Genomic DNA, 26,658 nt, shown 5'->3' with positions numbered 1-26,658 from the left:
GAAAATATATTGAAATATTTCAGCAGCAGACAAGAAACAAATGATGGAATAACCTACCAAGAAAATATATTGAAATATTTCAGCAGCAGACAAGAAACAAATGATGGAATAACCTACCAAGAAAATATATTGAAATATTTCAGCAGCAGACAAGAAACAAATGATGGAATAACCTATCAAGAAAATATATTGAAATATTTCAGCAGCAGACAAGAAACAAATACTGAAAAAAATCAAAGTACTACTACTGTTATTATTTTTACTATTAAGGAAACTTTGATTGTTATGGAACAGGTGACTTTTCTTGAAAGCTGAAAAGGAACTAAGTGTTGCCATATATGGTGTCCCCGGCTCATTCTCTTCCACTATCAGATGGACTCAAATAGGACTTTTTTTTTCTTTTTTTTTTCTTTTACATGGTAGTCACCACTTATCCAGGCCTGGAAGCCACTCGTGGATAAGGGTTATTGCGTGTACAGTAATCAATGGGATAGTATCTTAATCATTAGTATTGGAGATTTGATAAAGTGCCTTACTTAAGGGGGCGGTTCATCAGGAATTTGTTTATGTTGGACTTGAAGACATCCAAGTTGTAGTCAGGTGGGAAACTGGCAAATGGAAGAGAGTTCCACATGCGTGCACTTCTAAGAAAGAAGCTTTGTTCATGGAATCTACGTTTTGATTTTGGCACAGATAAAGAGTTAGTTTGCAAAACTTTTTTCTACATCACACGATCAATCCATCAAGAATACATCATTTGAAAAGCAGTCAGACCTGGTAGATATTCCATTTGTTGATCAAAAACTGCTGCGTCTGTTCAAAGTAAACAGGGCAAGAAATCACAAGTGGACAGATCTGGATTTGATTTTTCAAAAGGAGTTTTCAATGATAAAGAGAATTTTGTGAGGGAGTCTTGTTATGAAGCTGGGGAGGCTGACGTCAGAATGGCAAAAAAGGTCTGAGGATAATCAATAGAGATCAACTAAGCTTCTACAATGTTTCATTCTATCAGTGTTTCAGTCACATTCAGTCAATTTCGTGCTGATCAAATAATTTCTGATTCCTTTCATGTGGGCCCTGTCGGTGGGAAATTAGAATATGCCGACTGCCTCCCTGCAGAGGGTAAAAGTCCCTCAATGGGGGTCCTGGATATGACCTTAAACTATATCCAGTGGTGAGGCCCCAGCTTGTGGGCTTTGGGGAGTGTGGAGCCACCCTTTAATTACCATTGCTCCCAGGTCCACTCTGACCCGGAGTGGTAGTACCTGTTAGGGTCCCAACTATGGGTTAAATAGAAACCGATGTGAAAACAACAAATATATTCTATTAAAAAAATTTTTCTTCAAAATCTTTGGATTCACCATTAAATAACCCGAAAAGGGTTGATATGCCGTAAAACAACCAACCAACCTTTCATGTGTGTTCATAATGTTTGCTTTTCCTTGACCAGTTATTTCTGATGACTTCAACTTGCTCAACACCATGAGAACGATAGTTGCTAAGAATATAGCTTGCTTCATTCCAGATTATTTAAATACCACACCAGTTGATTGTGCCTCCTCAGTCTGTCATTCAGCTAATCAATTTAGTTCTATTGGAATGAGTGAAGAGTTATTTTCTTTACCAACACATTTCGATGTGACTAGATTTTGAAGTAGTCATCAACCCTCATTACTTTTTCTTGTGTTTACCTGCTACCTCATATTGGTTTCAGAACTTCATGCCCTGGCACCACTGGGAAAGAGTAACAATGCAGTTTTAGTTGCATATATTTTTTTTCTGCCTCACTGAACCAACTTTGGCAACAAAAAGGCTGAACATTCTTGTGATTGGCCATCCCTCATGATGATGGATTCAATAGATGGTCTCTATCTGTAGAACACACCATTATTCAACTTATTAATCTAGCAGTGTGTTTGAGGCAACCAAACAGACCAAAGTTCACTAGAAGTGCCAAAGGTGTTCAAGGTCTGTAGACTCCAAAGAAACAAAGCAGAGTATGTTGAATGGGAAGAAAAGGCAACATTATAAGAGGGTTACAGAAGAGACATACTACAATTCATGTTGAAGTCAATGGTTGTTTGAATAAACCAATTGTTAAACAAGATGATGAAAGGAGTTTATATGTGAACTCTGCAGTATTTTTGCTGATGTCTTTTCCAAAATATACAAAAGTGATGATAGCTGAGAAACTCAACTTCTACACACCTTTTCTTAACGTTAAAAAAACGACCCTAGTGTCTAACTTTGTCTCGTTGGGAGGCATTGTAAATAGGAACTATGATGACACTCAGCAAGTTTTTTTTTTTTTTTTCGCTTAATGGCAATAAAAACCATCCAAAAATATTCCAACTCCTCAGATTAGCGTTCGCAGGCAACATGAATCTGAACAAATACATTAAAGACATTGCCAAAGTTACTGCAAAGAAGGTGGGCTCTCTCTACCGTGCTAGAAAGCTACTCATATCGGACAGTATCCTGTATCTCCACAAAGCCACCATTTGCCCATGCATGCAGTATTGTTACCACATTTGGGTTGGTGCATCACCCACTAATCTCTTGCTCTTAGATAGGTTTGGAACACTTTTCTGGATCTTAATAGGTCCTGCATTATCAATAGGGTTCTAACTTCTGTCTCTTTTTAAAGTACTCTAATGTAATGTGCTTCGATGAACTTGCTGCTCTGGTGATATATACCCTCAACAAACCTGACAAGCAGCAAAATCCTACCCCTTCACTGTAGAAGTCCCGTGATGTTGGAAAGCCTTCCACTCTAATAGTGTCTTCTCTCGAACTGCGAGACTTAGGAATTCTCTCTTAGTCACTTGCTTCCCTGACTGTACTGACATGCAGAAATTTAAGTGTAACATGAACAGACATCTTGCTGCTCAACACTCTACGTACATCTGGTCCCAAATAGTAGCCCCTTATGTCCAAGTGGCAATATGCCTTGTTTGGGGGTAAATAAAGTGTTTTTTTTAAAAAAAAAAAAAAAAAAAAAAAACCTTCTTTCCATTCATAACTTATCCTCTCTTTTGGCTCTGTTATCTATTCCTTCAAACTGGTGACATCCTTGAAAACAGTTATTTGTCCCATCTTCAAGAAGAGGATACCATCAACTACAGACCATTCTCACTCATTCTGTCATCTACAAATCTTTGAGTCTCTTAAGTCGGCTATAGTGTTTCATCTGTTCACAACCTCAATCTTTCAAGTACAACATGGCTTTGTACGGAAGAGATTCTGCTTAACAAGTGGATCACTGAAATCATAGACCATGTCTGCTACATCATCTATCTTGACTTTGCCAACGTTTTTGATCCAATGAATCAGATTTTTCTCTACATGACTTTCAACCACACGTGATGAGATATCCTTACCTTTTGAGTGTAGGTCAATGGCTGTTTGTCTAGGGTTTCTAATGTTAGTGGCATATGGGCACGTGCCTTTTAAATCTAGCATGTGTTACTCAAACCGCGCACGCACGCACCGGTTACTTGCCTTTGGTAATCATTGTTTTTCCTAATGGTAACATTCTATTTCCTGTTCCATTTCTCTCTCTCCAGTTTCTCTTTCCTTCACTTGCCTTTGTGACCAGACGTTCGCGGCCCCGACAGATCGCCGACTCTCAACATCGTGTATCGTGGATTTTTCGTTCTAGTATTCCTCTTATGGCCGTCTCGTCATTTTTTTCGCTGGCGACTGTCGATGGTAACACACGTGGTTTCACAAAAGTAGAAATATAATAAATCGTGGAACAAAGAAAGGAAAAACAAACGCTAATGTTCACATATAATTTGACTCTTGGACGTGTGTGTGTGTGTGTGTGTGTGTGTGTGTGTGTGTGTGTGTGTGTGTGTGTGTGTGTGTGTGTGTGTGTGTGTGTGTGTGTTTTCCCAGTTCTATCGATGTTATGTTCGTCTCTATTTGTGTTTCACAGTCAACTCTAAAACTGTGCAACGGGCATCTAGTTGTCAACTGTCTCCTATGTTGGTATCTGAGGCCCCCCCCCAACCCACCCCGGCTACTGGAAGCTGCCCTTCCCTGTTTTATCTCTAGGTTTCTATTGATATTGTTAACTCTAAAAAGCTCCATCTAAAAATACTTAGATTCATTGTTTGCTACTTCCTATCTATTGTTTCCTATTCCTTTGTCTATCCCCCCCCTCTCAGCACTTAGTGGCTCAAGTCCACCTCAGGGCCACTTTATAGTATCACACCTTCGACATGTCAACACGTTTCTTATTTTCCATGTAAGGGACACGCCTTTAAACATGCCTCGACAGAATCGCTAACTACACTACAAACTAGCAATTAAAGATACAAAGAGCTTAAAAAATAAAAACCCTCTACAAAATAAGTGGATTCAACATGAACACGTTTTCCAAAATAACTTGATTCGGCATTAAATAACTTGAAAAGGTTTGATACACTGTAAACAAAACAACCAAACCAATCAAAAGGAAAAAAAAAATGTATGAAAATTGATAAAGGAAAAATCATTTTTTTATGTATTGTTTTGCTTGAGCGGAATTCTAATATTTCATCGGTGTAGCTGTTTCCAAAAGATTCAGCCTCTATTCCAAGATACTAGAATACCAAAGGGCTCTGATGGTACTAGCAATATATGTACTAGTGCATATCAAGGCTGATGTGTTTGCAAATTGATCAACCAATTGAATCATAGTTTTATGAAGTGTTGTTTTCTTTGCGACATGAGAAAATATCTTTGCCGTGCGGATAAAAGGGAATTTATTTTAAAAAATTGCCAAAGGGAAATTAATTAGAGGCATTAACAACTCTTGGTCAATACATGCCACCCAGCACTCGCAGATCTGTATAAATAACAATGCAGAGCAGTTACTGACACAGAAAAACAGAAATAGAGGGACGGACAGACGGACTGGGAGAGATGACGGTAGCAGTACAGCATGTTAGTTCAGTCCAGTTCAGTTGAGTTCACAATAAATGGTGTGACTCGGTATCAGGTTCGATTTGGTGCAAGTGACCCATAAAAAAAAAAAAAAAGAGCCTTTCCTGAAAAATGGAAATCAAAAAACTTTCCCTGATGAGAAATGTGTCAAACTCTCGAAATGATAAAAAATGTTTTTCCGATTTTAGAGAGAGAAAAAGAATGTGAATTGAAAAGCAAAACTTAGCTTCTCTGAACCGAGCCATTGACAGTTTCGTAATGTTTGTTTTTCTTTAAATTTTTTTTTTTTCTCATTTTTATCAACACTCAATACAATCACTTTGAAAACAAACCAGCGTGAGTGTTCATCTTTTTCTTTTTAATAAAATGCTTATAAGTGTTTCTCCTGCTGGTCTGGCATTGAGAAGAACAGCGTATCTACCTGTTTCGGCCGGCCCACTTGACGATTCCTGAAAGAACAATATCAGAAACGAGTCGTTTTAGTTTCTGCTATAACCCTTTGTGGGTGTTACATTTAGAAAAATAATGCATTTTAAAAAGCAACCATCAAAACTAACAACAAAATATCTCCTATGTAATCCAAGTTGGATGAGAAAGAACAAAAAAAAAAAAAAAAAAAAAAAGTCCTTATAATAAAAAAAATGGAAGGAAGACAGTAAAATCAAGGGAGATAACCGTTGAGCACAAAAGATTGCAGACACTTTTTGGCTGGGGTGAAATACTTAAAAAAAATTTTTTTTTTCTTTCCTTATTTTCAAAGGTGAGCCCATTGATTTTAAACACGTTTTTTTTTTTTTTTTTTTTTTTTTTTTTTTTTTAAATTTCATGCTACCCCACTTGATTTTGAACCTGGCTAATTTATTTTGGACGAACAACACAATGCAAGGATATAAGGGTTGTGGTTGATTCTTCCTTTACTCCTACTTTGATCAAACTCTGTGATTCATATTTTCGTAACTTTACACTTACAAAAATAAATTAAAACTAAGTAATATATTACAAATGAACCTTTGGTTTACTTATATTATGAGAATTGTTTTCTTATTTTTATTTGCAGAGATATAAAAGTACAGTTCTAAGAAGGTACAATGATTTCTTAGCATTGAACGATATGCTCATGTCAAGATTTCCATATCGGTTAGTCCCTCGATTACCACCAAAGAAGATGATGGGAGGTAAATCTTTTCTTTTCTACATCTCTACGTATCAATTTAATAACGTATCAATTGTCAGAATATAAACCTCATTTTAAGCTTACTTCCATTTTGATAATCTAGCTCTACCCAAGTTCTACAGTAACCAATCTTGCTGTCTCACCATATTCTTAACCCTTATCCTAGAGTGACCTCCAGGCCTTGATAAGTGGTGATCCCCTAAGTAAAAAAAAAAAAAAAAATTCACAGAATACAGAGTGGAATGATAAAATTGTCGCCCTAGAAAAGACAACATGATTCCATTTCCATGAGACGAAAACCGGTGATTTTTCATTTTCTTTTGCTGCAGACCATCTACTAGTTGTCCAGTTGTGTACAAATCTCAAGAGCGATAAGAGCCTTCTACGTCTGGAAGTGACACAAGGTTCAGTGAGCAAGATCGGAGATGCACTGCTGTACAACTCCTGCTCTACTGATCCGAATTATGATAACAGGACCATTGCCAGCATCCTCAAAATGCAAATCTGGACGGTTCAATGCTTGAGGGCGCAGCTCAACAGTTTCCAATCACAATTATGGTCTTTGGTGTGGTTTCAAATGAGGGCCACATCATGCCATCTCACATCTTCAAAGTCGACTTTGAAAGTCAGCATCAAAGTATACCTAGATATGGTGATCCCATGATCCAATCAGGTGGCCAAAGAAACCCAGCCTTAACTTCAGGAGGGCTACGACTTTGTGCCCTTCTCTCACTGGCTCTCCTCCTCCCCCAACTTAAACTTGCTGGACTACTTCATTTGGTCATACATTGTGAACGTCACCAACATGACCTCCCATAACATCAAGGCCAGCCTGATCACTGCCATCCACTGAGTATTCACCAAGTTCCCACCAGTGCTTGTGGAAAAGGCATGCTCCCAGTTCTGGACCCGTATCAGAGGTGATTGAGGCTGAAGGCGGCTACGCTGAATAGATGTAAGTTCTACTACATAATTAAGTTATCTGAATTGATTTTTTTCAACAAAAGTTTAAAAATAAAACTGTAGAGTTGTTTTCTTTAGGGTGACAAATTTATCTTTCCACCCTGTGTGTATATATACCATTAACATCTATTAATCAAATTATGAGGAGTATTTCAACCCCCAAATACTCTTATTTTGCCTCTATTACAGAATTTATCCAATGCTTTTTTTTTTTATACATAATCTTTCTTACTCACCTCAAACAAAGCATATTGCCACTTGGATATAAGTGGCCAGTACTTGCGACCATGTCTACAAGAGACAATGTAGGAAATTAAGCAGCAAGATATCTATTCGCATTACATTTAAATTTGTGCTAGTGTAGTTAAGGAAAAAGGAAAAGAATTCCAAAATCTAGAAATCCGAAGGAAAAAAACTATTAGGGTAGATGGCTTTCCGGCACATATAAATCTCTCAACAGTGAAGGGGTGGGGGATTTTGTTGCTTGTCAGGTTAATCAGGTGTATTTGAAAATCATTGAAATGAAACTTGATAAGACAAAATTAAAAATAGAAATCAAATCAATTAAATTTTTAAAAAAACTTTTTTTTTTTTGGTCAATGGAACGTCAGCCATGAATTCAAGCTATTACTGTTATTTTATTTAATTTACAACAATGTAAAAAAATTTATAAAAAAAAAGTCTTATTAGTTAAGTTTAAGCCTCTGTAACAGCGCGCATAAAGCTGAAAGATAAATGGCTAGCAAAGCTATTAGCAGCGGCGGCAGTTGAGACTATGCAAATTAGCAAGTGCGTGCGAGCTTGCGTGACAAAAGGACAGCACGTGATTGGAGAGAAGCAAAATGTTTCGGACATCGACTTTATATAAAGTCGAAGGAAGAAATGGCTGGCTGTGAGGTCAGGAGAAAGAAAAACATGGTCGGGTGAGATTGACATGTGGCCTTGTGGTGGGAGTGACTTTTAAGCTGGTGTTGAGATGGCAGGATTTTGTTTGTCTCATGAAAGACAAAATGAACAGTGAAAAAAAATTTTTCATAAGGAAACCTTATGCCTTGTCAAAGTCCTTGGATATATCAGGTGCTACTGCCCTAGCTTTATCTGTCTTGTTCCGTGTGTAGTATGTATTCAGAGATGACCATTGGAATATTTTCAGTAGAATACGCTTGCTTAAATTCATACTGATAGTCCTGAAGAAGTTCCGCCTTAATAAAGTGGCAGATTATCACTAGATTGATTAGATTCAAAGCTTTAAGTGAAGAGTGGGAGGAGACTGATGGGGTTGGTGATAATTTGAGGGCTCAGTTTTTTCACCAAAGTTCTTGAAGATTGATACCACAGAAGCAGTTTTTAAACTTTCAGGAAATAAGATTCAGCAAGGCATTGTAGAGGACAGGGGCCAGAGCATTTCTTTATTACTATAATGGATAAGATCAGGCCCACATGCTTTGGCGGTGTCAAAGTTCTTTTTATGATATCTCAGACCTGGGAAGAGGTGTTGATCAGATCAAGTATGGTTTTAGTTTGCAATGAGAAATTTGGTTTGGCATTATTTGTGAATTTCAAAGTGGAGTTCAAGAAGAACCGCTAGGAAAGTAGTTCAGCTTTATCAGTTGCAAATGACATCATGGTAGTTGGATAGCGAGGGATTGTTGGATCATTGTCCACCACACTATTATAGATTTTCCAGTTTTTATAACTCGGTGCATATTCTGGCGATCTCATACCTTTTTTTTTTATTTTTTTACCTGCAGCTATTACATTTTAAAATGATTTCTTGATGCTACAAATTTGTAGTTGACTTATGGCAGTTGAATTTGCAGAATGCTTGCTGCTTCTGAGCAATATCAACTGTATAGTTCAAGGTAAACTATTGGGGACAGTGGGTCTTACTATAGAATTTCCACATGATTAACTCCTTGCACACTGATCAGCCGAAAGAGAAAGAGTTTCCCTCTATAGGGCATCTGATATGATCTCCGATTGATTCCTAATCGGCCTGCTTTAAGTATCTTGTCATTTTGAGTAATGACTGATCAGTTTTGAGACAAGACTTTAGAGTGATATCAATCATTACCACAAAGTGGTCAATGTTTCTGAGCAGGCTATGAGTGCCTTGTGCAGTGAGGTCAAAAACAGGTCAAGAAGTGAAGCTTGCTGGTCCTCACAATCTGGGAGGAGGGTCACGAAAGTGACAGTTTGTGAGTGTACAAAGGAGAAAATGTGTGTGGCTACTTGCTGTTTCTGTATAGTTTGAAAATCCAAGAAAATGGTGATAGTGGACATTTAAAACACCAAATACATGTATTTGGACACTCGGATCTAGTGAGAGTGCGAGGGTGATCGTGCTTAATCATCGGATTCTAGACTTGTTCTCTACTTCTAAATTTAACAAAATAACAATTACAACAAAATCTGGAAGAGAAAGTGTAACGATGCATGATATGAAATAGAATTTTGAAAATACTAATATTTACCGAGTCTGAACTTGAAACTTTTTGACCATTATGTCAAGAACTTTTTGGTCCCCCGACAAAAGGAGTGAACATGTAAATTCACCCTTGTCCGTTCATTTATCCGCACTTTTCTTGGAATTTTTTTTAAATTTTACACAAACATTAAACATGATATGAGTAAAAAACAGAACAGATTTTCCGGGAAAATTCCAGTTGCCCTCCTAGGGGTACCTTTCGGGTTAAAATGGCTAAAATTGACACTTTTGTGCTTATTTAAAAAAAATTGATGCCTTGGATTCTTATAAAACTTTCTGAAAAGTTGTAACTAACTGATTTCTATATAACTGTTTGTCTATACTTTGTGATAACTCTTGGGGGGTGCCCCAAGGACTCTTTTAGGGCTAATAAAAACACTCCATTTTTGGGACTATCTTACCATATTTGTCTAAAATTTTCTGTGTATGTCTATTTACTAGTTTTGCATGGTGCTGAACTCAAATTTAAATATGTTAAGGTCTTGGGGACTTTTGCAGCTAAATGGGGGGGGTGGACTTAGTCATTTTTTTTTTTTTATGCCTCGTTCACTGCATTCACGGAGGACCATGCATGCTTCACTTGTTTTTTTTTTTTTTTTTTTTTTTTAAATAACAAAATAGTCATTAAAATGAGAGGTGGGATATATTATATTTCAAGATTATTTCATATTTAAAATTAATTGTATATAAAGTGCTTTTTTTTTTTTTTTTTTTTTTTAATCTCTTTGGACAGTAATGTTCCAGATGAAGGAAAGGATATTAAAATGTCTACTAATGGTTAGAAATTTTATTATTTTGACAGTTTTGATTAAAACCTCATTTGTCTTTCTAGTAAAGTATGTAATCGTAATTTCCCCAATATATTGTTCTTGGTTTGCCTTTTGATAAAGGGCAGATTTCATCGACCAACTACAAAACAGATGCTACACTTCTTGAAAGGCAGAATTAGACAAAAGGTTGTTTTAGTGTGGTGGAACAAACCTAGCTCCAAAAAAAGGGGATCACTCTGGATTGGGGAGCAAAAAATAAAAATTACCTCATCTAGAAAGACTTCATCGACCAACTACAGAACAGATGCTACACTTTCTTTTCAGCCTGATGATCAAGAAGAAAAATTTATTTTGTATGATATCTTTCAGTCTAAATATTAAATTCCAATTTCCATGTCTTCTAATATTAAACTAGCATGTTTACCTGGTGTTATTATTTTTTTTTGGGGGGGGGGAGCTGCAAGAATAATAAAATAGAAAAATTAACAAGTGTATGTAACAGCTTTAAAATGCCTTTCTCATTTTCTTTGACAACTGAAAAAAATGTTTCTATCAGATACCATTTTAGAAATAAAATTATTTATCGTTATTTTCATGGCAAGTGCTCTACTGACTTTCAATCTATGGTCCCCCCCCCCTTGCCAAACTTTCACAAGAAACACTCGTCTAGCTGAAAACACTATCAATAATTCCCCCCCCCCACTCTTTATCTGTGCCTAAACCTAAACGTAGATTCCATTAACAAAGCTTCTTTCTTAGAACTGCACGCCTGTGGAATTGTTTTCCTGCTTTCCAGCTGACTACAATATGGTTGTCTTCAAGTCCAACGTAAACAAGTTCTTGATGAGCCGTTCCACTTAAGTTAACAAATTTACTGAATTTCCATTACTAACAATTACTATATTGTCCAATTGACTACTGTACACTCTTAACCCTTATCCTTGAGTGGTCGCTGGGCCTTGATAAGTGGTTATGCCTATGTAAAAAAAAAAAAAAAAAAAAAAATTTGCAACTTTACTATGTGTCATCCAACCCAATCATGTATTTTCGATCAAAGGCATTTCAGGGAAAAACATTATCACGCACTTGCGTGTCCTGTTGAAATTAGTATAAATTCCAAAATTTTATGAAACATCATCCAGTAGACGTGCTAAAGCTAATTTTCGGAAAAATTGTGCAAGATGGCCGACCTGAAAGCAGTTATCTCCCCCTGATTTCAAACATCTAAAGGATTAATTTACAGTGAAATTGCAATTTTGAAAAATTGTTTTTATTTTTCTACAGGACCATTTTTATAAATTTTTGAAATTTATACTAATTTTGGCATGACCCATAAGTACATAATGTTGTTCTCTGAAATGAATTTTTCGAAGACACACTGTAAAGTTGCACCGAAATTGTTTCCACATATTAAAAATATAGCTAGAGAATTCTACTTTGTTTGCTATAACTTGCAGAAACTTAATATTTCATGGATATACCTCTTTGTCAAGTTTTTGTTTCTTTATATCTGGAATGCATGTTTGCGTTGGCTGTGAAAATGTTGTTGGTAAGATATACAGACGAAATTCAAATGTATAATTTAAATTAACAATGTGAATGTTTTTTTTTAATCTCTTACTGTCAAAACAGATTACTGTTATGATGATACGACAGAATATTTTGAAATAGTATATACTAGTAGTTCAGCCCGGGTTTGCTCGGGCTCTATGTACTGTTCATAACTTTATCTGCATATGTATATATTAAAAAGTGTGCAGATGTACAGTAATGTATTTGTATATAATAGGCTTCCTTAACTACTAAAGAGAAAAGTTTGACCCCTTAACATTTGTTTTGGGCTTAAATTAAAAAGTTTGACCCATATCCAAGTAACCTACATCTAAAATTTCAAGTGTTTAGACCCAAAATTTGCGGAGTATGTTGCTAGAGAATACAAAGGTCAAATCTTTTCAACTTTGACCCTTTGGCAGCCAAATTTTCAGCCAAAAACCGATTAAAAAGCTTGCCTTATGTCTGAATACCCTTTTTATGTAAAATTTCAAATGTTTAGATCAAAAATTGGCTGAGTAATTTGATAGACCCCAGAGGTCAAATTTTTTTTTTTTTTTTTTTTTTTTTACTTTGACCCCTTAACATTTATTGTTTTGAGCTCAAATCAAAATAAGTTTGATCCATGTTCAAGTAACCTACATTTAAAATTTCAAGTGTTTAGACCCAAAATTGGTAGAGGAGTTTTGTAGAGTTTTCGAAGATTAAATTGTTGAACTTTGACCTTAACAGCCAAATTTCTGGCCAAAAACCAATTAAAAAGGTTTTCCCAAATCTCAATACCTCTTATGTCAAATCTTAAGTCTGTAGACCGAAAATTGACAGTAGTTTGGTACACATATACACACAATTTCACTTTTATAGATATCATAGACAGAAGCAGGATTTTTTTTTTTTTTATAGTAATATTGTCACCAACAAAAATATTCAGAAGAGGTATATTTTTTGCTTGTATATATGAATAAACATATGCTATATTGCGGCCCTCCACACTGGAGAAAGTAATGCCTGGGAATAGTCTTGACAATACATACTATGATACATTCCCTCTTTCTCTCTCTGAATTGAGCATTAAGATTGTAATAGTATAGGTTCATCTTCAGATACGGATACCAAATCTCTATTAATAGAAATAATACTATAGGTTCAGCTTTCGACAGGTAGATATCAAATTTCCGTTTAATAATAGATGCAAGTTAAAATTTTGGATTAAAAAAAAAGTTGAAATGATATTGCTTAAAATAAAAGATGCTAAAATTGTCATCAAAAACTAATGACAATGAACTTTGTTACCCATTGGTGTGAACTCTAAAAAAAAAAAAAAAAACAAAAAAAAACACTTAAAATCATACACACATGACCTCATTCTTTTAACATTTTCAAATGAAAGATATGATTTCATTGTATGGATAATTTTTTTTCTTTGTTTATTTTTGTCTGTTTATTTCCTTGTTATTATCATTAAACAATTGGTTTAATTAATGTTTCACTTGACATTATCATATCAATGGTTTTTTTTTTGTTTGTTTGTTTGTTTTCCTTTTAAACTATGACACTTAATGAATAAGAATTGAAAATGAAAAATTTGTTATCTTGACTGATAATAAACATCTGTTACTTGTAAATTATTAGATCTACATTTATTATATATAAAAAAAAGTATACAATATGCCCATAAATTTAATGTATTCATTTTCGCCATTGCCCTGGACAAAATATAGGCAATTTTTTTTTTTTTTTTTTTGCAATATTCATTCTTTTGGTGTCAGAAGTAGTCATGGTACCGTATCGCCTTGAAGACAGCACTCACCCGAGGTATGATGAGTCGGCTTCCTCCATAGCAGGAAATTTGGGATTATCAAATTTACAAATGATTCTCAGTTGTTTGTATATCTTTGTCAGTGGAGATGATGACTTTAGATTTTTGCAGTTCTTGCGTCTTAACCTTGACGTACATTCCATGAGCACGGCTTCTTTCTTGGAACTGCACGCCTGTGGAATTGTCTTCCGTTTTCCTACTTTCCAGCTGACAACAATATGGTTGTCTTCAAGTCTAACGTAAACAAGTTTTTGATGAGCCATTCCATATGTCACCGAATTTCCATTACTAACGATTACTATAGTGTCCAATTTCTACTTCTTTAACCCCCTATCCTCGAGTGGCCTCTTGGCCTTGATAAGTGGTGATGCCCATGTAAAAGTGTTGACACCCTTCTTCATCTGGTATCCCCAATTGGTCACGCATTTGGCACTGACCAGGCTCAATGTTGCTTAACTTTAATAATCTAATGAGAACCAGTGTGCCAATATGATTATGCATTAGTCATGGTGGTAAACTATTTTTTTTTTTTTTTTTTTTATATAAATGTTATGTAATAATTCATTAACAATATTTTTTTTTTTTGTTAGTTGCCAGAGGAAACAAGGAGAGGGTATGGAGATTTGTAAAAGATAGAATTAGAGAAGTTAAAAAAAAAAAAAAAATGTTATACGCATTTTTAACTTTTACTAATTTAATGTCCAATCCCTCTGGGTATTGCTAACCATGCGAATACAAATATAAAACACATGTTGCACATCATTATGTGAGAAATTTGAAAACTGGATATGCATTTTTTTTTTTTCTAATCTGGTTTGTGATTGTATTTTTTTTTTTTTTTTTTTTTAAACAGTTGTTTACAACAACAAATCTTAAAGCCAAAAAATGGTGTATTATAAGGATTAGATGACATGAAAATGGTGCACAAAGCACTTTTTCATTCACGACATTATTGCTTTCTCCATCCTTTGGTAGTCAAATTAAACTGCGTCTTTTTATGGGGCCTCCATTTTAAAGTTTTGAAGAATCTGGAATTCCTTTTGGTTGCTAATACTTTTAACAGATTTTTACATTTTATTTTTATTTTTTTAATCAAATTCTTAAAGAATAGTGGAATGCATGATTAGCTGGTAAAATTGCAATATAGTTAACAATCAAGTAATCATTAAAAAAAATTCTACCAACATAATTTATCTACTTGTATACTTTTAGCGTGCTGAAACTTTTTTTTTTTTTTTTTTTCTTTTTTTTTTCTTCCCCCCCCCCAAGAATGTTCAAGGTGTTCATGTGGTTTAAGTTGCACTATAACAAAAATAGCTGGGAAAACAGGAAAAATAATTAACTATCCTATCACTTACCCTAAGTCCAAATGGTAAGCCCTCTTCCTCCTCTCAAACAAAAATCCATGTAAAACTTCACTTCATTTCATTGTAGGAAGGTAAAGTCAATACTTCTGTCGCCATGTTTTTTTGTTTTTTTTGTGTTTCGATTAGATACATGGTCATAAAATAAAATCCTTAATTTCCACATATTAAAAGTATATCGGTAGGTAGAGAATTTAATTCTACTTTATTTGCTATGACTTATTTTTATTTATTTGCGATTTCTCAATTGTTAACTATCCCATCGATTAAATGTTGCATCCCTCTACCTGTTCTACAAGTACTTTAACGGTGAATGCTCTGACGAACTGCTAGCACTTGTATCCCCTCGGCGTAAATACCCCCGACAAACAGCTAAATCCCACCCCTTCACAGTAGAGATCCCTAGATGTAAGAGAGCCTTCTACTCCAGTAGTTTCTTCCCCAGAACCGCTAGACTTTGGAATTCCTTTCCGGGTCCCTGCTTCCCCAAATGTATTGACATGCAGAAGTTCAGATGTAATGTGAACCGACATCTTGCTGCCCAACTCCCTACATAGTACCCCTGATGCTTATGTCCCTGATAGTAGCCCCCTACATCAAAGTGGCAATGTGCCTTGTTTGGGGTGAAAATGTAATTAAAAAAAACAAAAAAAAAAAAACAAATACTGCAATTTTACTGATTGACCTAATTGATATCTATTTATTGTATTTAATACTAGCGGGGGTACCCGGCGTTGCCCGAGTATTTGTTTCCGGGACGGGGGGGGGGGAATTTAAAAAATGTTATGGTAGGAAGGAAGGAAGGAAGGAAGGAAGGATCAAACCCGGAGTCATGAGTAAAAGTAGGAAAATAAAGTGTGAAAAAAAACAAAACATCTGCAACGTTAACAGTTCGGCCACCAAGAAAAGTCCATTCCAGTTGTTTAGGAAAAAAAAAAAAAAAAAATAAATCACTATGGTAGGTCGGCGCGAACGTGAAAATATGTGAATTGTCCAGCACCCTAACCACTACACCACAGAGCACTGCAGCTCAGTTTAGTGATTTTAAATAACTTAACATGATAGAACTACGAAGCCAAACCGGTGTTCTCTTCTCAACTGTTCCTTGTGAACGATCTCCAAACGGTGTTAAGTGGTGGCAGGGGGAGGAGGAATGTTTAAGAGAGAAAATATTTTACCACTTCCATTGATCTTAACCAATTTTGGCCGTGACTTCTCAGCAGAAAAAGTATAGAAATCTAAGATTATCGAGGAATTTGAGAACTAATAAGCCTATAACAAACCTCAGATATTGTTCTGCCGTTTGTGCATAATGTATTTGCATGAAATATCTTGATTTTTAATCCTATTAAGGTCAAAATCCCACGGGAAAAAATGAGTTCATTTTATTTATATAGATAGATAGAAGAAATAGAAGAGAAGAGATATGGCACAATCACATTGGCACACTAGTTCTTGTTAGATTAACGTTGAGTCTTGTAAGTACTAGATGAATGAGCGCTGTATGTAGGAGTTATTTAATAGCTTTGTGGAGAAACGAAAGTTAAAAAGTACCCCACCTCACCCTCTTTTTTTCTTTTTTCTTTCTTTCTTTCTTTCTTTCTTCTTTCTTTCTTCTTTCTTTCTTTTTTCTTTCTTCTTTCTTTCTTCTTTCTTTCTTTTTTCTTTCTTCTTTCTTTCTTTTTTCTTTCTCCTTTCTTTCTTTTTTCTTTCTCCTTTCTTTCTTTTTCTTTCTCCTTTCTTTCTTTTTTCTTTCTCCTTTCTTTCTTTTTTCTTTCTCCTTTCTTTCTTTTTTCTTTCTCCTTTCTTTCTTTTTTCTTTCTCCTTTCTTTCTTTTTTCTTTCTCCTTTCTTTCTTTTTTCTTTCTCCTTTCTTTCTTTTTTCTTTCTCCTTTCTTTCTTTTTTCTTTCTCCTTTCTTTCTTTTTTCTTTCTCCTTTCTTTCTTTTTTCTTTCTCCTTTCTTTCTTTTTTCTTTCTCCTTTCTTTCTTTTTTCTTTCTCCTTTCTTTCTTTTTTCTTTCTCCTTTCTTTCTTTTTTCTTTCTCCTTTCTTTCTTTTTTCTTTCTCCTTTCTTTCTTTTTTCTTTCTCCTTTCTTTCTTTTTTCTTTCTTTCTTTTTTCTTTCTTTCTTTTTTCTTTCTTTCTTTTTTCTTTCTCCTTTCTTTCTTTTTTCTTTCTTCTTTTTTCTTTCTTCTTTTTTCTTTCTTCTTTTTTCTTTCTTCTTTTTTCTTTCTTCTTTTTTCTTTCTTCTTTTTTCTTTCTTCTTTTTTCTTTCTTCTTTTTTCTTTCTTCTTTTTTCTTTCTTCTTTTTTCTTTCTTCTTTTTTCTTTCTTCTTTTTTCTTTCTTTCTTTTTTCTTTCTTTTTTTTTCTTTCTTTTTTTTTCTTTCTTTTTTTTTTCTTTCTTTTTTTTTTCTTTCTTTTTTTTTTCTTTCTTTTTTTTTTCTTTCTTTTTTTTTTCTTTCTTTTTTTTTTCTTTCTTTTTTTTTTCTTTCTTTTTTTTTTCTTTCTTTTTTTTTTCTTTCTTTTTTTTTTCTTTCTTTTTTTTTTCTTTCTTTTTTTTTTCTTTCTTTTTTTTTTCTTTCTTTTTTTTTTCTTTCTTTTTTTTTCTTTCTTTTTTTTTTCTTTCTTTTTTTTTCTTTCTTTTTTTTTTCTTTCTTTTTTTTTTCTTTCTTTTTTTTTTCTTTCTTTTTTTTTTCTTTCTTTTTTTTTTCTTTCTTTTTTTTTTCTTTCTTTTTTTTTTCTTTCTTTTTTTTTTCTTTCTTTTTTTTTCTTTCTTTTTTTTTTCTTTCTTTTTTTTTTCTTTCTTTTTTTTTTCTTTCTTTTTTTTTTCTTTCTTTTTTTTTTCTTTCTTTTTTTTTTCTTTCTTTTTTTTTTCTTTCTTTTTTTTTTCTTTCTTTTTTTTTTCTTTCTTTTTTTTTTCTTTCTTTTTTTTTTCTTTCTTTTTTTTTTCTTTCTTTTTTTTTTCTTTCTTTTTTTTTTCTTTCTTTTTTTTTTCTTTCTTTTTTTTTTCTTTCTTTTTTTTTTCTTTCTTTTTTTTTCTTTCTTTTTTTTTTCTTTCTTTTTTTTTTCTTTCTTTCTTTTTTCTTTCTTTCTTTTTTCTTTCTTTCTTTTTTCTTTCTTTCTTTTTTCTTTCTTTCTTTTTTCTTTCTTTCTTTTTTCTTTCTTTCTTTTTTCTTTCTTTCTTTTTTCTTTCTTTCTTTTTTCTTTCTTTCTTTTTTCTTTCTTTCTTTTTTCTTTCTTTCTTTTTTCTTTCTTTCTTTTTTCTTTCTTTCTTTTTTCTTTCTTTCTTTTTTCTTTCTTTCTTTTTTCTTTCTTTCTTTTTTCTTTCTTTCTTTTTTCTTTCTTTCTTTTTTCTTTCTTTCTTCTTTCTTTCTTTTTTCTTTCTTTCTTTTTTCTTTCTTTTTTCTTTCTTTCTTTTTTCTTTCTTTCTTTTTTTTTCTTTCTTTTTTTTTCTTTCTTTTTTTTTCTTTCTTTTTTTTTCTTTCTTTTTTTTTCTTTCTTTTTTTTTCTTTCTTTCTTCTTTCTTTCTTCTTTCTTTTTCTTTTTTCCTTTTCTTTTTTCCTTTTCTTTTTTCCTTTTCTTTTTTCCTTTTCTTTTTTCCTTTTCTTTTTTCCTTTTCTTTTTTCCTTTTCTTTTTTCCTTTTCTTTTTTCCTTTTCTTTTTTCCTTTTCTTTTTTCCTTTTCTTTTTTCCTTCTTTCTTCTTTCTTTCTTCTTTCTTTCTTCTTTCTTTCCTCTTTCTTCTTTCTTTCCTCTTTCTTTCCTCTTTCTTCTTTCTTTCCTCTTTCTTTCCTCTTTCTTTCTTTTTTCTTTTTTCTTTCTTTATTTTTTCTTTTTCTTTTTCTTTTTCTTTTTTACAATAAAATTTTCTGATTTCGAAGAATCAATAATTTGGAATATATTATTTAATTGGAATTCATTGAGATGAGTATTATTTATTAATTTTTATTTATTGCACACTATTATCCTCATCTGAAACAACTAAAAGATGAGGATAATTGTCCACGATAAATAAAAATTAATAATTTGGTATTTAAAAACATGATATAAATTATGAAATTACTATAATTATTCACAAATTCTGTTTCCTAATCTAAAATGCACTAAACATCAATGTTTTTTTTTCTTTTCTCTTTGCAAAACTCAATCATGTTCTGCAGAGTAAAAAACAAAACAAAAAAAAAATTTCCACTATAAAACGAGCAAAGCAGATATCACAGAATAAATATAAAAAATTTGAAACAAAAACTTTTTATAAATTTGGATTCGGCATTGAGTCAAAAAAGGTTGATATGCCGTAAAACAAAAGCAGCCAAAACGATCCAAATTCTAAGATAAAGTTTTTGCTATATTCATTTGATTAATTGTATAAAATTAAAAACGAATCTTTAACCTCTACGCCATTAAATTATTGCTAATAATTTTCTAAGAGTGTGTATTATCTTTTTTTATTACAGCCAACCGTGAATTTATTGAACAACGTCGGAAGGCACTCCGGCGATATCTCAACATAATCGTCCGTCACCCACACATGCACGATGACAAATTGTTACAATTTTTCCTAACTTTTAATGGTCCAGTAAGTCAGACTTTTTTTTCTTTTTTCTTTTATCCTTTTTATTTTCTTGCTTGGAGGTATTGATAAAAGAAAATGTTCCTTGAAACATAACAGGACCTTATCTGCTTCCAAAACCTTTCTTTGAACATATTCCATCATTTTTACATTTTGTTGGTGTAATAAAGAACAAAAGATTTTGATTATTAGGAGGGGGGGGGGAATCAAGAATCAGTGGAATGGCCCACCTGAAACTTTCTGTAATACCTTTTTCATTCATACGATTTCACAGAAGTCTATTATTGTATCTAACCAGTTTTCCTGTTTTTCTACGATTCACATCTTTCATTAAACTTGTTTTATTCTGCCTAATAGTGAGATTCATTGACAACATTCTGTTGAATCACTCAAATGTGACCTTTTATTCATTAGCAATTGGAAAGTTTATTTCTGTAAGGATTAAAATAAAAATCAATAAATTTTACATTATTTTTGGCTAATCTTTGTAGTTTTTGGTTTGATAGCATAGACAATAAATTCACCAAGGCATATAGGAGTTGCTGTTAATTATATTATTGAGATTTGTTCCAACACGCATGTCCGTAGATTACTGTTTTTAAAAATAATAAATAAATAATATGTCCAAATAAAACTGGGCGACTTTCTAAGAAAAACACCGGTTTCCGAGGCGGAGACATAAACATTACTATCATTTAAAAAATCAAAACAAAAACCACTACACACACACACACACATATATATATATATATATATATATATATACGTAAGCATTTGTATGTGTGTCTGTACAACTCTCCTACAGCCCACACCACTGGACCGATCATGACCAAACCTGACATGATGGTCTCCCACCTAGGGATGTTGCACACCATTTTTCAAGGTCATGAGCAAAGGTCAAGATATACTCTCTTACAGCCCACGCCACTGCATTGATCATGACCAAATCTGACATGATGATGGTCTCTGACTTAGGAAAGGTACACATCATTGTCAAGGTCATATTTAATGCGGCTCTTTATAAACTCCCCCTACGAGAGATGGTGCACACCAAGTTGGTGAGTGTTACGATCCTGGGGGCTGCTATCATGGTGCTGGCCAACTTCTTGGAATTTAAATCAGATCACCCTCCTCCACCCCCATCTCCTCAACCAATTAAACAAACGTTAACCAGTGTGATTCTTTGTAATTGTTTCAATTTTTACAATACATTCTTCACAAATGCTCTTATTCTTCACATATAAACCTCAATTCTCGACATATAAAACGAATGCTCAAATTCTTTATCGTGACCATTTATCACAGAATAAAGGGATATTATTAAATAAGCATTCAATTAATGATTTATTTTTTCAACTTTCGTAATCTATTTTTTTTTTTTTTTTTTTTTTTTTTTTAGATTTGCATCGTCTAAAAATGAATTATTTATTTTATTTATTTTAAGGATATGCAAAATAAATTACGGGACCAGTTTCGTGGTATTCCAGATGAATTTATGACGAGTAACTTGGCAGATAAAGCTAAGGTTAGTAATGTTCGTTTGTTTTCATTATTTTAACCCATATTCAATCGGGTTATTACACTTTCAGCTTTTTCAAAACATTAAAGTAGAATTTACCATTTTAAGTAAATTTTTATTCATCTAGCATATTTAAGTCTGACACAAATAGCAATCCATCTGACATATTGGTATTTGATTCAGACTAGCCTATATTTTATTAATTTTACGAACATTACATTGCTTTAACATTTCTTCATTCGTTATTTTACATTTCATTAACACATGATGTTGCATATTGAGCAATGAAGGAGAAGAGTAAGGTTGATGTCCATCATCGAGAAAGCACATACAGCACCTGGTTACCCATTTTAGTACTGACCAGGCTCAACATTACTTAACTTCGACGATCTAACGGGAGCCAATGTGTGTGTGTGTTCAGACAAGTATTGTTAAATAGCATTCTTTGTGGTTTTTCAATTTTTCTAATAGTCTTTGTTTCTCAGTTGAATCCGTGTAAGAAAGTTCGATAGTTGTCTTGGTCCCTTTTTTTTTTTTTTTTTTTGCAAGTACTTTCAACTGGGTTTTCAACAGTTGTCTTCATTCAGTTTTGATTATTATTCGTTTAAAATCCATAAGTACTTGCAAAGAACGACAAAAAAAAAAAAATGGACCAAGACGACTATGAAACTTTCTTACAGATTCAACCGAGAAACAAGGAAGACAATTAGAAAAATTGAAAAACTACAAAGAAAGCTTATTAAGCAAGAACACTCTGTGCTATTTAACAATACTTGTCTGAAAACATGCTGCCTACACAATATTCACATTGCACGATGCAGCGCACAAAATGTAACTTATACTCAGAACTTCAGATTCAATCTCGTTAAGCAACAAATTACCATTGCCCAAGACATTATTGAACACCATACTTCTGAAATGCAGAAATTAAAAAATAAACTAAAGCAATGTCACTACCAATCAATACAAGGAAATTCGACACCGTCTATCTGAAATTTATAACTTTGAAATAATGCATAGAACATCCATCCAAAAAACTAAGGTTATTAATTAACCTAACAAACGTTATTAATTAAACCAACATGTCATTCCTATTTGATCCCTAGTTCATTGTCATTCGTTGCAACCTTATTTCTCTTTGTCTGCATTAAGAACAAATTCCTAACCATTGTCTATTGATTGGTTCATGCTTCCCTGACTGTACTGACATGCAGAAGTTCAAGTGTAATGTAAACAGACATCTTGCTGCTCAACTCCTTACATTAGTGTCCCTGCAAATATGTCTCAGATAATAGCTCCCTACATCAAAGTGGCATGGGATGAAAATGCGCAAAAAAAAAAAAGAAAAAAAAATTATCACATGCCTGATAGATTTTTACCTTGGGTGACAGTGGTAATGCTCTGCTGGTTAGTAATGACAGAAATTCACTGAACTTTGTTCATGTAAATAATGGTGATACCTTCTCACAAAAATTCAGAAATTCTCTGAACTTTTTCTCTTAAAATTTTCTTAATATAATTTAAATCCTTTTGTTTTATAAGAAAAGAGCTTAATCTTTGAAGATTACCAAAATTGTTTTAATCTGTAAACTACATAAAGTAATGATTGAAGTAGTTTTATTCTAATCTTTTCAGGAATTGGTTCCAATGGACACTCAGAGCCAACTGGCCAACAGCAAAGAACACATAAAAGTACTTTACAATAGCGTGACAAAATTAAAGGATATTGCCGAACGTATGGTCCATCGATCAACTGCTTATGCTAATGATATGTTACAGTTTGGAAGAGAACTAAAGTATGTATAATACACAGTATTTTGGGTGCTTTTACTGAATGACATCCATATCGGCATGAATGTTTCAGATTGTGATTTATGGGACAAACAAAAAAAATGGCCAAAGTAGTTTATGATTTGGAAGCGAAAGATGTATAAAAAGATAAACACTAAGCATATTGCACAAAATACTCTTGAGTGAATTTATTATTCTTGTAATAAAGAAAGAGACAAAAGAAAATTATCCAAATGTGAATATTAAATGTAGTTTGTCACAAGCAAAAATTAGCAGCATTGATCCAATCAGAAACTTTGAATTTTAAAGAATTCTAGGTAAAGAATGGTAGACTTGATCCATTTATGTTAAACAATAATACGTTAAAAAATGTTTGAATGTCACTTTCTGTACGTGAAAATAAAGAAATGGGATATGCTGAGAGAGCTTGTCTCAAAGAATGGTAGTCAGGATCAGTAGTGATCCTTCACTCTGACGAAAAAGTTTTGACTAAAAAATTCAAAGAGATTCAGTATATTTTATACAGCAGTTCTGATACCTGATTGGTTTGTTTTAAATATAATCATCCAAATATTTGTGGTCATATCCAGTACAATTACGCCCAAAATATTGCAACAAAAACTAAAAGGAGTAGGGTCAAAAAAAGATTTTGCCCCCTCAAAAAAAAAAAAAAAAAAAAAATTGAGAAAAAACTTCCTCAGAAATAAAGTTCATGCTTTTAGTGATTTGAAGAAAGCTATTAGATCCATGCTTAACATGGAGGAGGGGTTGAAGTTAGGTAAAAATATGAAAAACTTTTCATCTAATATCAGTCCTAATTGACTGTTTGACAATGGCTAGACAATTTTCTACGCTGTAAATCACAATCGGAAATTTCATATCGATATGAGTGTTGTTCTGTAGAGATAGCCTATTTTAAATTCTTGCTCTTGTCTATGCATAAGGAAGGTAATCTAAACATTTTTGCCACATGGAAACACGTTTAATAATTTAATTGCATGAAATTTGAACATCCACTTTGATTTTTGAAAATTTTCCCCCATAAGAAAGTGGTCAAAATAGTTGAAGTGATAATCATTGGATAATAGGCCTGCCGAATATGGTGGATGAGGAAGAATTTCTTGGCCTAATTTGTTAATATTCTGCAGAGTGTTACTAATGTTGTACACATACGCTGCAGATTTTAGTGCATTTTATTGGTTTTCTAACGGTGCTTTGCTGAAATAACCATTTCGCTTGGATCCAGGAAAAATACTATATTAATCATTCTATAAGGGTATCAGTTTCTATTTGTTCTAACATCCAATTAACAAAAGAATTAAAAACCTTCACTTATGAATCTAGCAATATTTATTTATATTAAATAATAATGCATTAAAAAACGTTTGAATGTCATTTCCTATACGTGAAAATAAAAAAAATGGGATATGCTCAGTTAGCAGAAAACACTATCAACAATTTCCCCCACTTTTTATCTGTACCTAAACATAAACGTAGATTCCATGAACAAAGCTTTCTTAGAACTGCACACCTATGGAATTGTCGTTAGTTTTCCTGTTTTCCAGCTGACTATAATATGGTTGTCTTCAAGTCTAACGTAAACAAGTTTTTGATGAGCCGTTCCATATAAGTTAACAAATTTACTGAATTTCCATTACTAACGATTGTCCAATTTCTACTGTACACTCTTTTACCCTTATCCTCGAGTGGCCTCTTGGTTTTGATAAGTGTTGATGCTTATGTGAAGAAAAAAAAAAAAAACAAGATCTTGTCTCAAAGCCATGTCGACAATCAGGTTTGAATTGATAAGCAGAAGATGAGTTGTTAAAAAGTGATCTCTTATGTTATTCCTTTTCTGTTTGTTCAACACATGACTGGATTAACCAATGATTGAATGAATCCATCTAACCAATACACACTCAAGTGAAAGTTTACAAAAATAATGTGCCCACATTACTGACTGTTGCCTAGAATGCATTCATAATGACCAGTTTGTTAGTTTAGGAGTGTATGCTGTACATAAAATATATATACACATACCTAATTTTATTTATAAAGATTAATTTATCATCAACATTAAAATAGAAACTTTTTTTTTACATATTTTTTAAATTTTGTTTTAATTGGAATCCCATTACATGAGTAATTTGTGTATTTATTTATTTTTTTAAATTTTATCGACTGTTATCCTCATCTTCATAGTTGTTTCACCATGTTTCGGCCAACTCCTCCTCTGACATTCTTTAGGTGATTAACCACGACAGGATAGGAGTACTGAGTCTTGTAACTATATCTTCAGTAATTACTGCTTTCCATAGTTGTTGTTGTCTCACCACATTTTGGCCAACTAATCCTCTGGCTGGCTTTGGGTAGGATTGAAACCACTATCTTCAGACAATGCTCACCTGGAACTGTAGAGACTCAATGCTTCTATCCACTGTGCCACAGGCCCCGAAGAACGGATGAAGGTGTTGAGTCTCTATGGTTCCAGGTGAGCATTGTCTGAAAATAGCATTTTTTTTTTTTTGTGTGTTTTGTTAATTGTATTTAAAATTAAATCACATGAACTTAGTTTCATGATCTTGTTTATTACCGCTCATCAAATAAAAACATTTTAAGAAGATTAATTTTATAGAATTTAAATGAGAATTGACAATGCAAGTATAAGGCAAGTTTTATGTAGGCCTTCTCTACATTGTATGAAGTGTTCAGTTATGCTGTAGAAAGTTGATGATAAAAATTGTTTATTGGATCAGTTTGAAATTTGGCATCAAATTTGGAAAAATCAAAAGTTGAAATTTCATTAAAATTTCAAGGTTGATTAAACTTTTCAAGATCTAGATCGTATAAGATGCAATACTTCATTGGCTACAATATGGGCCAACTGGTGAGTCTTTACAATGAACAGAACCAAAGTTATTGCTAAAAGTATGACTCGCCTTTCTTGACCTTGATATCCCAAAGTTAAATTAGTCTTAACTTAGATTGTGACTAATATTTTAACTGAGTTTGGTGACAGTTGGTCAAGCAATGTGGATACTAGGCTGTACACAAAGATAGTGACAAATTCTGTTGAAAGCAAGATGTCTCCATGGTGTTACAAGCCATTCAGGTTTATAGTTTTAGGTTTGAGTCTGTTATGAAGTGGGGTTAAGGTATACATAATTCAGATCATTATATAATAGATTGCCCTTTTTCCAATCACTTGCTCATAAGTGTTTATTGATCTTTCTCATTCTGCAGAACCATTACCAATGATACAACAGAAGTCACGACTTGGACAACAGGAACAAGTAAATCTTGGTTTCAACTAAAAAGTGGTTTTAAAAATCTTTGCTCTGAATTCAACACGATTGCCGATAAAGGTGCACAAGAGGTAAACATAACTTGACTTTTGAATGTCATTTTGTCTTAAGCATTCAGACTTATATAGCGTGACATATTTTGAAAAAAGTTTTAGTGTTAATCTTTTTTTTTTTTTTTTTTTTTTTAAATAAGAAATTAATCAAAAACATTTCTGATTCCAATAAAAGTTTTTGGTAAGATGTTGGTAATATAATGGTCCCCCCTCGCCAAACTTTCACAAGAAACACTCGTCTAGCTGTAAACACTATATATAATTCCCCCCACTCTTTATCTGTGCCTAAACCTAATCGTAGATTCCATGAACAAAGCTTCTTTCTTAGAACTGCACGCCTGTGGAATTGTCTTCCGTTT

General features: G+C 33.1%; 1 protein-coding gene across 1 annotated transcript in view; it reads left to right on the top strand.

Moving 5' to 3' along the window:
* Positions 1–26,658, top strand: part of LOC145285828 (sorting nexin-8-like) — a 108,307-nt gene that overhangs the window by 66,688 nt on the left and 14,961 nt on the right. Inside the window, exons 5-9 of the mRNA XM_080134264.1 lie at positions 5,990–6,107; positions 19,516–19,637; positions 21,076–21,156; positions 22,786–22,946; positions 26,185–26,317. Coding sequence (XP_079990390.1) covers positions 5,990–6,107; positions 19,516–19,637; positions 21,076–21,156; positions 22,786–22,946; positions 26,185–26,317 — 615 coding nt within the window. The remainder of the gene's footprint in view (positions 1–5,989; positions 6,108–19,515; positions 19,638–21,075; positions 21,157–22,785; positions 22,947–26,184; positions 26,318–26,658) is intronic.

The sequence above is a fragment of the Euprymna scolopes genome, chromosome 10, assembly GCF_053919585.1.
Source record: "Euprymna scolopes isolate OS-2025 chromosome 10, ASM5391958v1, whole genome shotgun sequence".
NCBI lineage: Eukaryota > Metazoa > Mollusca > Cephalopoda > Sepiida > Sepiolidae > Euprymna > Euprymna scolopes.
Note: the sequence above shows the minus strand (reverse complement) of the source record. Positions and strands in the feature narration are given on the sequence as shown.